This window comes from Archocentrus centrarchus, chromosome 5 (genome assembly GCF_007364275.1).
Source record: "Archocentrus centrarchus isolate MPI-CPG fArcCen1 chromosome 5, fArcCen1, whole genome shotgun sequence".
NCBI classification, from domain to species: domain Eukaryota; kingdom Metazoa; phylum Chordata; class Actinopteri; order Cichliformes; family Cichlidae; genus Archocentrus; species Archocentrus centrarchus.
The window spans coordinates 21,858,168-21,872,301 of NC_044350.1; the positions used below are offsets into that span (position 1 = coordinate 21,858,168).

Here is a 14,134-nt window from a genome sequence, read left to right on the forward strand (position 1 = left end):
TTTAATATTCATTGCCAACAGAATTGAAAATGTGTAAGAAAAAAAAAAACCCTCTAATAGCCTAATTTCAATTTATTTTTGACAGAAGTCCAGTTAAGTATGAGGCAGCCCTTGTTTTTTTTTCAGCTACACGCAGGAATCAACCTTCTGACCTATATACAACAATAAATGGCAATATATGCTAATAAATACAAATAAAATGGCTTAACAGAACTAAAATAATAAAATTAGGGATTAGTAGCTAATTTGATAATTACTCCGTTTTTAGAAAAAACAAACTTAGAACATATCATTGTTCTCACTATCCAGATCCAGCTGTTCCTTTCAAAAATGTATTCATTAATTCATTTATATATTTAAGTGCCCCCCCAACACACACACACACACACACACACACACACACACACACACTCTTACTTAAAATTGTACATGAATTTTTGACTCTTACCTGTCCTCAGCAAACACCCCATTGAGATGCAAAAAAATGACTGAACACTGCATTTTGGTCATTTATCCATTTCAAACACTGGAGGGTGCCAAATATTAACCAATGAAATGTAAGATGCAATAGGTACAAAATAATATTGCATGCTGACACATTTTAGAAAAGAACAAATCAAACACTGATCATTTTATTTACCACAACTGCATCTTAACACGGCACCGATGTCATACTTTTAGTAAATTTATTTGCTTTTATTGATCTTGACATTAGATGATGATTAAATAAATACATGCTGAACTGTTGTTACTGTTACTGCCAACAAAAATATGAAGTTGATCTTAAACAAAATAGAAAGACGCATTTATTCTCCAGTTTTTACAAATATTACAACACAGTTAAAGAGATTTCAACACTTCAAACAATGAATAATGACTAGTATATCCAAAGCATTTATTTTGGTTTTATTGTGCCAAAATTCAAAATTTTTTTCTATTAACATTTGTCTCAAAGGACACAGTTTCCTTAAGACTTGGAGTTAAAAATAATAATTAAAAAAAAAGCACACAAAAGCATTAACAAATCATAAATCTCTGGCCTGATTTAATTTATCAATCTAAAAAAGCAAAAAACAAACAAACAAAAAACTAAACACATAATTAAATTTTCATTTCTCCCTTGAAATCATAAGATGTAGCTTCAAATTCTCCAAAGTTCAAAGCAAACCAGAATCAAAACGCAGCAAAAACAGTCTCTGCAAGGTGAAAAACATCTAACAATTGGCTAATAAATAAAATTGAAAGACTATCCTCTGTTTGACATAAGTTATATCATGATTGTTAAAACAGCAGACTTAACTCTGAAAGCACATCCTTTCATACGTACCTACTAATGAATTATAATGGCATAAATATGCCAATCCAGAGCTTTAGTGATGAAGAACAAGATTCTCATTTCAGGAGTGGGTTTGTGTGGCCCCTATGTTTGTTCCTGCCGCATTTACCTATTTAATACTAACCTTCCAAATGGGTTTTTCTAGAAATGTGATGATAAATCCATTAAATCCACGAATATTTTATTATTTCTTTAGAAAAGTAAAGTAGATGTAGAATGTTGCCCTACTGAAAATCAGGTGTCTTGTCTTCATACTGCGGAGGAGGAGTGATGGGCTCAATGGTTACTGGGTTCTGTGTGGGGGTGCGGATTTGGAGGCGGAAGTCCTTCAGGTGCAGTTTGTCAGACTTGATTCTTCTAACTCGGAGGGGCCGCAGTAAACGGCTGGCCCGGCTAGCACTACGGGTTGGCACGCTGGGTTTGGATGTACGGCCGGTGGGTTCAGATGGTGGCTCAGCAGCTGTGGGTTGATCATTAACATGGGTGTCAGCAGAGTTGTTAGCGGGCTCTGCTCCCTCGTTTTCCACGGCAGCTATGATGTCCTCGTAGGATGGCAGGTGAGTGGTGCTCTGCCGAAGGTTACTCTGACGTACAGGGTAGTCGCCACTGCCAACAACTTCCTCATAGCTTGGCACATTGTACGTAGTTGGGTCACTGGAAAGAGATGCAAGTGGTGACCCTCATTTTGAAAGCATTATAAATTAAATACTTGACACAAACATTATTACATGACCCCAAACTCTTTTTTTGGCCACTTTCACAGCAAAAAGAAGCTTCAAACATGACACTGACACATCAATCAAAGTTGTTAACAACCCTTTGCTAATTAACACCTCCACTGCCATTCCTTTGTGTTTGTGTCCATCTGATGTAATAATTATGCTCTTTCAACATTGTTTTCATTTCTGTAACGTTTGTGGAAACCAAAACCATGCTGAAAAAAAAGTCACTTTTTTTTTTTTTTTAAACCTGCTTAATATCTTACCATGTTCACTAGGTAGTTGCTGCCCATGTCTGCTGTTTGGTGCAAAGGTTGTGTATGTTACTTTGTGTAACTGCCTGCCCTGGCTGCCTGCTGCAGCCCAAAGAATGAACCAAAACAGTAAAGGGCCACAAAACAAACTCACTTGGAAAATCCTTAATGAGACGTTAACTCAAGGGAACCAAAGGGTCATTTATTAATTTTCTGTACAATTAGAGCCCCCCCCCCCTTAAAAGTCAGATGGGTCGCTGCCTGATGGCCATTAGAAATCATTTAGCTTTCATTTAAGTCAGTACTATCTTTATATTAAATTAGATTCAACTTTGTTGTCATTGTGCTGAACACAGGTACAAAGCCATTGAAATGCAGTTAGGATCTATATCTATATATAACAGACTTAACAAAGAGACAATTTTTAGCAGTATCTTGAGACACTTTGCCACACAAAACATATAATTTGTTCACATTTCAGGAAAGATCTGAAACACAATATGAAAGATGAATATGGCCTTTCAGCTGTTCACTGAAGCCTCACCAGAAATTGTCTCAATGGAAGGGTGCCTGTCAACAAGCCATTTTTAAAGAAGGGGAAACAGGGGGAAAAAAAAAAAAAAAAAAAAAATCAGTGGAAACAGGTCTTATGAAGTGAGGAATCCAAATTTGAATTTTTGTATAGAGGAGGTCAGGAGAGAGGTGAGTGTCTACAGCCATCTGTAAAACACGATGGAGGCTCTGTTACCATGCAATACCATCTGGAAAGCATCTTATTGGTAATGATTTCATTTTTTAGCATGGCAATGACGGCAAACACGCTGCCAATGCAGTAAAAGCATACCTGCATAGAAAAACACACAATGGAACACTATCAGTCATGGACTGGACATCAACACTACTGAAGCAGTGTGGCAACAAAAGACAGCCAACATCAAAAGAAGAGCTTTGAATGACCTTCAAGAAGCCTGGAGAACTATTCCTGAAGGCTACTTAAAGAGCCTTCAGGAATAGTTACTATTCCTACACTATATATACACTATATGACTTAAAGAAATTATAAGACAGTTTGAAACAGAGTTCAGGGTGTGTTGAAGAATAAAGGTGGTCAAACCAAATACGTATATACTTAGATTACCATACATACAATATACTGCATTGCTGCATCTATTTCACGTTTTCCTAGTGAAATATAAAGGAATGAGGGGCGGCTCATTCCTGTGAGCATGGTTTCTTGTGTATGAAACTATACTACAGCCTGTAATTAGTATGTTTGTATAAAATGGCACTATACTTTATCAACTTCTGCTTAAAAAACAAAACAAAACAAAAAAGAGTCAGGCTTCCTGGTCATTTACAGGAAGACTGACATGCTATATACATTTGTTTTCTTGCTGAGAGCTAGATAACACTCCTGGATCTATACTATAAATATGTGGCTAGAGCAAGCAGCTTTTAGCTTAGTTTAGCTTAGTATGACTAAGACTAAAAAACAGGAGAAGAGCTAACGTGGCTCAGTCCAAATGCAATGAAATCCACCTATCAGCAGCTCTAAAGCTCATTAATTAAGACAAGAATTCAACATTTTACTGGGGTTTATGGGTTTATGAGCAACTAATGGGCAACTCAGCTTAGTTACTGTGTTTTTCCCAAACGTCAAATACTCTAAGATGTCCAAAATCACATCTTCTATGGGATTTTTAGCTTTGGTACAAGCTCAACATTGAAAACACAATTTTCACTTGGTATTAAAGGTGTTTATTATAAAGACAGGACAGCGCATTGGTGTGGTAGTTAGCAGTGCTGCCTGCATACAAATCCAGTCTTAGACCTTTCTATGTGGAGTTTGTATGTTTTTCCCGTGTCTGTGTGGGTTCTCTCCAGGTACGCCGGCTTGCTCCTGGAGTCCAAAGACATGTTAGTGGGGTTAGATTAGATTGTTGATTCTAAATCTGAATGTGAGCGTAAATGGTTGTCTGTCTTTCTGTGTTAGCCCTGCGACAGATTGGCAGCCTGTCCAGTGTGTACCCTGCCTCTCGCCCTATGGCAGCTGGGATAGGCTCCAACCCTCCCCATTTAATAATAATAAATAGTAATAAGAGCACTGATAATATCCACGTCAACTATTTTGTTAATCAAAAAGTCTTTTATAATATCTCAGCAATTTGGTGAGGATTTTACTTTATGATGATGGCTGTCACGCTACTACACTTATTTTAATGTGAAGTGTGACTATCAGCAGGGATGCTTAGAACTGTGTGAACACAATCAGTGCTGCTCTTAAGTCAGCAATAACTGGCTCATTGACAGAAGCAAAACACAGATTGTCCCAATTTCTTTCAACCAGGCTAAAAATTTTTTATTACTGTGTGTGTGGAATTTTGTATGTGATCATATCCATACATTGTTTTTCTTAACCGCTTGTCGAGTTAAGGGTTGCATGGAGGTTTCAGCCTTTCCCAGTGGAAGGGTTGGGTACACCCTGGACAAGTCACCAGCCTATTATAGGGCCAACACAGAGACACGACACCTGTGCAACACCTATTCACATCTATGCCATTTAGAGTCACTAATTAACCTGATGTCTTTGGACTGTGGCAGGAAGGCAGAGTACCCGGAGAGAAACCACACAACATCGCGGTGGGTTTAAGCCATGAACCATGAGTACATAATTTTTTTTTTTTTTTAATGAAACGATTTTCATGGCATATGTTCAGAAATGAAACAATCCTAAGGAAAATTGCTGTAGTGTTTTTGTTAGCATCTTCACTGTTTCCTGGTTCACTTTTTGGGTTGATGCTCCTACTCCACCTTGTGATTTTTATCTGTGATAAGTGCTATATAAATAAATTTTACTTACTTACTTATTTACTTACTTCCAAGGAATTTTCAAATGTTGCAGAGTGGAAATCAATAACTTGTACTGTGCCATTGCCAAATCCCAACATCTAAAAACAATCTGGGAATACAAATAGAACCAAAAGTCATCACTTACGGTTGAGTCTCCTCCTCCCCTGGTGTCTGGGTCATGAAGGGGACTCCTGTGGTCACGGGCTCATTCCTTCTATTCTGAGCTTGCTTCTTGCTCCTTATACCAAGGCAAATGGACAAAAGCAACATGACCACCCCAACTCCAACAAGCACCATTGCCACTGTTGGGATCTTTGTGGCATTTGCATTTGTGTTATTATTACTATTACTATTAGGAGGTCCTGTAGAGTTGCCCGATGGTTTTGTAGAGGCACCTAAATTCTCGCCAGGTATCACAGTCCACACGATCATGACAATGCCCAGGGCAATGAGACCCACTCCAAGGGCACACAGGGCATAGTGGGCGCCTGAACTAGATCCCCCTGATCTGGAGGATCTGTTGGAACGGCTGTTGTCACCACATATACCCCGACTGGAACACATACCTGCGAAACAACCTGCAGGAGAAAAAACAAAAACATGTTTGTCTTAAAAAGCTTTTCAGTCTGCATAACACTTTTACCACACCGCTCCTCTAGAAATTTACCCCCCTCTGTAAAAAATGATTTCGATCACAGTATGTGAACTTGTTTTTCAATTTGAGACCAAATTTCTAATGTTATCAGAATCTTCCCTTTGGAAACGAGCTCAGTGATACAGTTGATATCAATGAGAGAGCCACACGTATCACACGAGCAGAGCCATGTCAATAAAATAGAAACCATTACGCTGTTGTGACAAAAGGTTAAAATTCCAAAGTGAGTGTCATCTTACTGTATCCATGAACTTGTTAATACACTCTTGAAAACAGAAAAGGTGTTGAGAGTACATTTCTGATGCAGAGAAAGCAGGAAAACAGGTTAAAACATCAGGTGTGGTGCAAAAACAGGTTACGGGAAAACAAAGAATTCAGTCGTAGTTCTACATGTCTTAACATGATAAACAGTAACCTAAGAGAAGGGAGGATGGAGATAAATGACCAAGAATGAAGAGACACAATGGTCTCTGCAATGATCATAGAATTTGCAACTGCACAATGACACTGTATACTGTTTGCTATGTTAGATACAGTAAATTGTAACCAAACAGATTAGAAGGTTAATAAAATTAGCATCAGATAAACATCTAAAAATAACAGAATAAAATGCACTTTAAATTACCTCCCTGCTAAACAACATTTGTGAACTTTACTCTTTAACCAGAGGTTAATTTTTCCTAGAGGTCTGAGGAAAGATAATACCTTGGAAAAAGGACAAAAAAACTGATGAAATATGCCTTTCTTGGCTCCTGACTTGGGAACCATAGTTGCAGACTGCCTCCTCTTTAACAGCTGCACTTAAGTGAGACCTGCGCACATGATTATGAACCAAAGCCAAATGTTTCCAAACATGTCCAAGTAATGAGATCTGCACAAAATATTCCTAATAAATAGAAGAAAACATCCACTGAAGTGCTACACCTGTCAGCAGCAATGTTGTGCAAGTGTCCATGAGATGGTATGAAAGGTACTGTTGCACATCAAGAAAATATTCTTTGTAAAGCCACTATAGTCCACACATTTACAGATGGGCAAGAAAGGGGCTCTAGCATTCTTAGCAATCAATATGAGAAGAGTTCAAAGGCCATTTCCAAACAATTTCAAGTACATCATTCATCATTCACAAGTTGAAAAACATTCAGGACACCTGCCAATCTTTCCACAAATGGACGTTCCACTCCAAGGTCAGAGTGTGCAAAGCTCAGAGAAACTGCAGAAAACTCAAGTGCTACAGGCTTCAGTTAGCATGTTAAATGTTAACGTTTATTGCATAACAATTAGAAGAAGACTAGTATGGTTTGTTTGGAAGGGGTGACAGGAGAAAGTGTTTTCTTTCTAAAAACAACATGGCAAAATTTTGGAACTGTGGAACAATATTCTTTGAAAAGACAAGACCACAGTGACCAGAATGCACAGTACTGTTTGGTGAAAACTGAACACAGCATATCAGCACAAACACCTCATACAGCATAGTGGTTGAGGGGTGATAATTGGGGGCTTGTTTTGCAGCTGCAGGACCTGGACACCTTGCAGTCATTGAGTCGACCATGAACTCCTCTACATAACAAAGTATTCCAGAGTCAAATGTAAGGCTATCTGTCCAACAACTAAAGCTTGGCTGAAATTGGGTCATGCAACAGGACAATGATCCCAAGCACAGCAGCAAAGCTACAACAGAATGGATGAGCCAGAAAATAATCAAAGTGCTGCAATGGCCAGTCAAAGTCCAGACCTCAACCTGATTGAAATCCCGTAATGGGATCTTAAAAGAGGTGTGCATAAGCAAATACCAGCAGACCTCAATGAAGTGAAGCAACACTATGAAGAAGAGCATGCCAAAATTCCTCCACAATGACATGACAGACTGATAAATTCAAAGAGAAAATGTTTACTTCAAGTTACTGTTGATAAAGGTGGTTCTACAATCTACTGAATTGTGGGGTTTACTTTGTTTTTCCACACACTGCTTCTGCATTTTAGCATAATATTTATAAATTAAATATGAAAGGGTTAAATTTAAATACATCAAACCTGATTTTTTTTTTAAACTACGTCTTGATATGTAAAAACTTAGAACTGAAAGAGCGTGAACTTTCTTTTTCACATGACTGCACCTCTGAGCTTCGGGGTTTAAATGAGGCTCCCTCCTGAATACAGCGCCACTTAGGTACTGAACTTTTATGTACACACTGTAAGTTGCTATTTTTTAAGATGCCAGAATTGACTTAAATCATTTTTTTTTAATCTCATTATGTCAACTAAGCAACTGAAACTCTGTTAAATTTCATTCTTATTTAATTTTGCTTTAGCACAGAATGCTAATAAACTTTCTTATAACTGAATTATCTGAAATTTGTTATTCTATAGACAGGAATTAAGCCTTTGATCTATAAAATGAATAAAGACCAACACACTTTAAGGAATAAATCCTGCTAATGTAACCTCTGACCAGGTATTATTTACTCAAAAGCTTACACTTACATTTTAATCTTGAATGCCTTTCTTGTACACAGGGAATGAGTGAGGTCTACAGACAAAATAATTTCTGCAGCACTTCTCACTCTTTTACATCTTACTATAATACACAAAATCTGCTCGTTTGTTTGCCCACAAACTCCTCCTACACGGTAAACAATTGAGAGGCTCTTATCTATATCAGATACTTCATCATGTTGCCTAGCAACCACCTATCAACTGGCTAAAATGACCCATTTGTAGTTTTTAAGTACCTGTAACACCTTAGAAAAAGTACATTTGCATTTTATGACAATGACACTGAATTTAAAACTTCATTATGCATGATATGACTTCATTGTACAGTCTAGTAACCACCCAGCAACTGACTAAAAGCCAAGAACAAACAACGTTGTAGTAGGAGCATGTTCTAGTTAAGGTCTTAATACCTGAAAACAAAAGTATTCATTTTAGAGCCTCACTGATATAGGATTTGTAAGGCGGATGCTGATACCGATACCAGTAGGGATTAGTATGCCAATACGGATTTAAAAATATTTTATCCTGATATATCAGCACCCCGCCCCCCCTCAGACACACAAAACAAACACATTTCCCTAATGTGTTGTTTGTAGTTATTTATTTACTGAATTACATAATCAGGTGCTTATAGTGTTTGTGGCACTCCAAACTCATGTTGCCAACAGGGAAGTTGCAGAGTGCCCTCTGATGGACACTAAGCAATCTATACAACACTGTACACTCATAACATGGTTGAAGTTCATTTCTCCCATCTCTTCTTTATTTTTTAAATGTTCACTTATGGGTTGTTATAAATGCCATTAATCTAAAGTTATGGATATCAGCCCGACAATTAAATCTATGACTCCCAAAAATCATGCACAAGTAGGCACAAGTGTACACTGTATGAGTGTACACTTTAGGACATTTGGCTGAGGTGATGGGGATTAACAGTGACTTGACTTTTTGCATTTGACAAAATGCATTTGTCATTGTAACAAAATGTGGACCTTTTGTCCACATTAAAATTTTACATTTCCAAAAAACATTAATAAAGAAAATAAAATGTCTGAATATTGTTTTGCTTGTATAAGATTAAATTTAGTCTTACTTATTTAGTCTAATAACTTATTAAATATCAAAGTTTACTTTAATTCCTTATGCTTACCTTATTAATTTAATAGATTTTTATAGCTTTAAGTAGTAATAGTTTTTCGATGTGATTTTTTAAAAATTATTACAGAAGCTAGCTTAATTATTAATAGTCCAATCCAAATTATTTCATTACTGTTTATATCATTTTTAATACTGTTTATTAATTTAGTCTTGCCTTAGATGTCAGTAGTCCTCTTTGGCAGTTGTTTCTGTGTCCTGTATATTTGCCAACAACAGAGTAAGTGGAGAATGCTAACCTATTAAAACAAAAAACAAAACAGGGATAGATAATGTATAACAGCAAAATACAGCTTATTGTACTGTACAGCCAGTTTTTCATACATTGGTCTGTGTTTTTGTGAAGAATTGTTTTAACTTCTTTATGCTGATTTCAGACATCAGCCCTAACACATCCTGTTTCACAGCATGACACTCTGAACCCCGCCACTGATGCTTATTTAATGGACATCTACATTAAAAATAATTTACATTACAATCTACATTATAAATTATTTCTTTATATATATATAGACACACACACTACTGTAAGTTAATGTTGTCTGCCTTACAAGATGCTCGGTGACTGAATTTGAACAAGAAATGGTGCCTCTCTTTTTTGATACGCATGTCTTGATTTGCAAGAATGACTGAATAAATGAATAAATGCTGTTTCCTCTTCAGTTACAAACCCATGATCAAGGCCAAGGAAGGTGACAATAACAGAAGTCTACATGCTGACCCTCTGTGTCATTCATGGTGGCTCTTTGTACATGAAAACGTAAATATTTCCCTTTTCTTTACGTTGCGGGCCTGCTGCATGCATGGGTGTGTCCCGTGCAACATTAGCAAATTTCCAGTATTAAAACGCTGCTCATCCGTAATAAAGATCTGCCTAACTGGTCCTTCTTGTGGGTAACACGAACTGATCTGCCAGTCGGACCTTACTGTTGTCAAAGTAAATAAAAAAAACGCTGCTATTACCTTCATTGTAAATTAGGAAGGGGAGAAGGTGGCCCTGCCCATTCACATGAATTACTCTGTGATCTAAACGTGTCCAAAACAAGGTCAGATTGTATTGAACCCCACATAACAACGCAGAAGGATTAACAACTCACGTGGTGTGGCCAATAAATCAATAATGGTCACAGTATCTAGGAACGTAAGTCTTCTAGATCTAAGGTGTAGGCCTTACCTTTTCAGCGCTCAGTGGTCATGGACTTCCCTCTTCATCGGTGAGTTACCTGACTCACGCAGGTGTTTTCAGGAAGATCACAGGGGTAAGAGGGAGAAAACGCAACAACCCAAGACTGCCTTAACGGAACTTTTTTTTTTTTTTTTTTACGTTTTTAAATCACAAACGGATTGATCATCACTATGCTCACCGCTGCAGATAAAAACAGAGTTAACAGGAACTTTGTACAAGTTCCAGGCGTAGTGAAGCCTCCCCTCTGCTGGTTGTAAAGTGCGTCCGTGTGCTCTTGGTCCTAGCGCCGCTCAGGTAAACCTCCACTGGGGACAAATTGTTTGAACATGGGCAGGCTCAGAAACAGATTAATTGAAATAAATACATTATGAATCTGCATGTCTTTGGACTGGGGGGGGGGCAAGGTAGCTGAGAGAGTCCACGCTGGCGCGGGGGGATATGCAGGGTCCATGCAGGGGGACCCAGCCGGATGGTGGATTTGAACTCTGAACCTTCTTCATGTGAGGCAATAGTGGTAACCACCGCGCCGGGGAGGGGTACACAGATTTGAAAAACTAACAAACAAACCAACTAACTAACTACATTTTTAAAAATCTAATTATGTGTACCCCTCTGTGACTGTGTATAGGAGTATATGAAAATTATTTTTTTTAATATTCTGCAAAATGCAAAAATATCCAGTTTATTCTCATGTAAGAAAGAGAAAAGATGCAAATCCTGATTTATTAGTTGCTGATTAATTTATTATCTGTACGTTTATTGACTGGTTAACTGACTAATATTTTTTTAAAATATTATTTAAATATAAATAAACTACTACAGTGACTAAAATGCATGTACAGTATCATTGTTGTGCTACTTTTCTTTTGCATGGTACTGCTGCGGTTGAGAATTTTTTTTTTTTCTCATAACTGGTTCAGTACCTTCAGTATCACTGACTCATTGTTGTGAGGCTGTTATTTAATTTAGTTTTGGGGACCATAAAAATGTCAGTCCCTCCTGAGGGCCTTTCAGATCTCGCTCTCATATGGTAATCTGCCAATAGAGACTCAGGCAGGGGATCACCGCAGTTGATGAGAAATGAGAATAATGTGCATAATTTTTTTAATATTTGCGCTTTTATAATAAACTGCTCAGTGAGGAAATGTGAGCATTCTGAGACACTTTTAAGATACCACAGAGCTGCTGTAAGCGAATAGAAACATACATCTTCCAAATCCTTACATGAAAAAATGATTCAGGTCTGGGCCAACTTTACATTCTGAGTTTGTTAACACAAATTTTAATGCATTTGTCCTCGAAAATAATAACAGTCGTACATTGTATGCAACAGTTTACAGTAATTCCACTTTCATGTTGGCATGTATGAAAAGCTTTGACAGCTTTGTAGAGATGTAAATGTCATGTGTTAGAAGCAAGTGCCTACTTTCTTTCTCTGTACAGGTTTGAACTGGTCTGATCTTCCCGCTTAAACAGTTTTGCTTTGATGACCGGAGGAGACGCCCAGACAGAGGAAGACAAACCTGTTTTCTGCTATTTGAAGTAACCTCAAGGTTTCAGCTGCACTCAGTGTGGCTCTGTGCAAGTCCCAGCGGTGACATTTAATGAGTGTTTTCATGCTCAGGAACAGCTGTGTGTTATAAAACATGATCAAAACAGTACAAAATACACCGTTACATTCTCTCCATTGATTTCATAATATAAGGGCACAAAGTTTTGCCTTCTTTACAGCTCATACGGTACACATATGTGGAAACTTTATACACAATCACTTTTATAATCTGACGTTCCACAGTATATTTTATCTACAAATCAGACTGGATGATTGTATCATTTACATCCAAATAAAAACATAATGGGTATAACAGCTGTCAAAAGTTGAGTTCTCATGTCTACTGCACGCGCACACAGAAATACACACACACACACACACACACACACACACAGTCATGGTTTTAGTGGCATCATCGCACGCACATAAAGCTGATGGCACTTTAGGGCCCTTTTCTTCAAAGTGAACAAATCCAGGCTAACATACTATTATCAGATTACAATAATTTAATTTAGTCTCATGAAACTAATCTGGTTCTTTCAACCAGTTTTAGGATTGGTTTGTTAATCTCAGATGAAGTTTTCATAACAATGCGCTGTTTTAAAATAAATGAAAAATATATCGAGAAGCCTTTTACTGACCGAGTACTGGTCATGTGATTGCACTAGCGCAGCAAGCAGATGAGGAGGGGAAGAGAGCCGAGGCGACAGGTCTTTAACAAAAACTGGAAACATCCTCACGTCTAAACCGTCGTTTTCAAGCGATGCCAATTAAATGTGGCGTTGTGCACAGCTGTCAGCATTGTCAATCCGTTGTTTTGTTACAGCCTGTCACTGTATTTTATGATGTCTGCCAGATGAGGGTAACAGTGTTAATGACAAATGTGGCATTGTGTGACAAGTTGTGTGTCACGCCTCTTTTATATGGCACAGATGTTATGAAGGCTTCTCCAAAAGATGGGAAAGGCCAGGCCTGTGCATCCTCACTCATAGCCTTTCAGACAAGCGTCCTCTCTCCTCACTCACTTCTCCCCGTGATGGATTTTAGGACTTTGTGGACGATGGCTCTCCAAGATCAAATTGTGAGTGACTGGGAGGGTGACTTAGGAGAAGGGTGATGGGGTAAATCAAAATAGATGAGAAAAAAAAAAACTTGTTTTTCCATTTTACTGCCATTATCCAGTGAGCTTCACAGATTCTACAGTTTAGGGATAAATATAAAATATAAACAATGAATGAATGTTTAAAATATGAGTAATGTTTGCCAATATTCTCCCCAGTGACCGTGTGAGTGTTTTTTAATAAATAATCACAATCTGTGTCTGAAGATAAAACCTCACTCACACAGATGTAAAATGCATAAACAATTATTATTATTTTTTAGCGAAGTGAGGTCTACAATTCCTCACTTCATTTTTAATCTTTAAATGATAAATTCCAACCTTAATGTTCATTTAAATGCCATGTTAAGTTCTGGCTGCTCTTTTAACAATGACACTCCTGTGGGTAAGTAAGTATCTTTTTAGCAGCCACAGTTACTCTCATAATTTGGCTGTTTTTCCATTCAAACTTTCATTGTGTTTTGTTTTTGTTTTTATGTGTAAAAAAATGTACTCATTTAAAATCATATTAACATTGTTTGATTTTAAATCTAAATATCTCAGAGCTGTGGGATTGTTTGCATTTACTTAGACTCACCAGACACTTTATTAGGTACATCTTGCTTGCGCACTGTTGAACTCCCTTTTGCCTTCAGAACTATCTTAATTTTTCATGGCACAGATTCTCACACAGTTGCGGCAGATTTTTCGGCTGCACAACCATGATGTGAACCCTAACCCCAACCCCAAAGGTGCTCGGGTTGAGATGTGGTGATGATGGAGGCCATTTGAGTACAGTGAACTCATTGTCATGTTCAAGAAACCACTTTGC

At 37.6% G+C, this 14,134-nt stretch overlaps 1 protein-coding gene across 1 annotated transcript; it reads right to left on the reverse strand.

The window, feature by feature from the left end:
- Positions 1-651: 651 nt before the first annotated feature.
- tmem51b (transmembrane protein 51b) lies at positions 652-10,903 on the reverse strand. Its single transcript, XM_030730061.1, has 3 exons — positions 10,640-10,903; positions 5,305-5,737; positions 652-1,990 (listed from the first exon to the last, which is right to left on the reverse strand). The coding sequence occupies exons 2-3, from the start codon at positions 5,721-5,723 to the stop codon at positions 1,561-1,563; spliced, it is 849 nt and encodes a 282-aa protein (XP_030585921.1). The 5' UTR covers positions 5,724-5,737; positions 10,640-10,903; the 3' UTR covers positions 652-1,560.
- Positions 10,904-14,134: the final 3,231 nt, after the last annotated feature.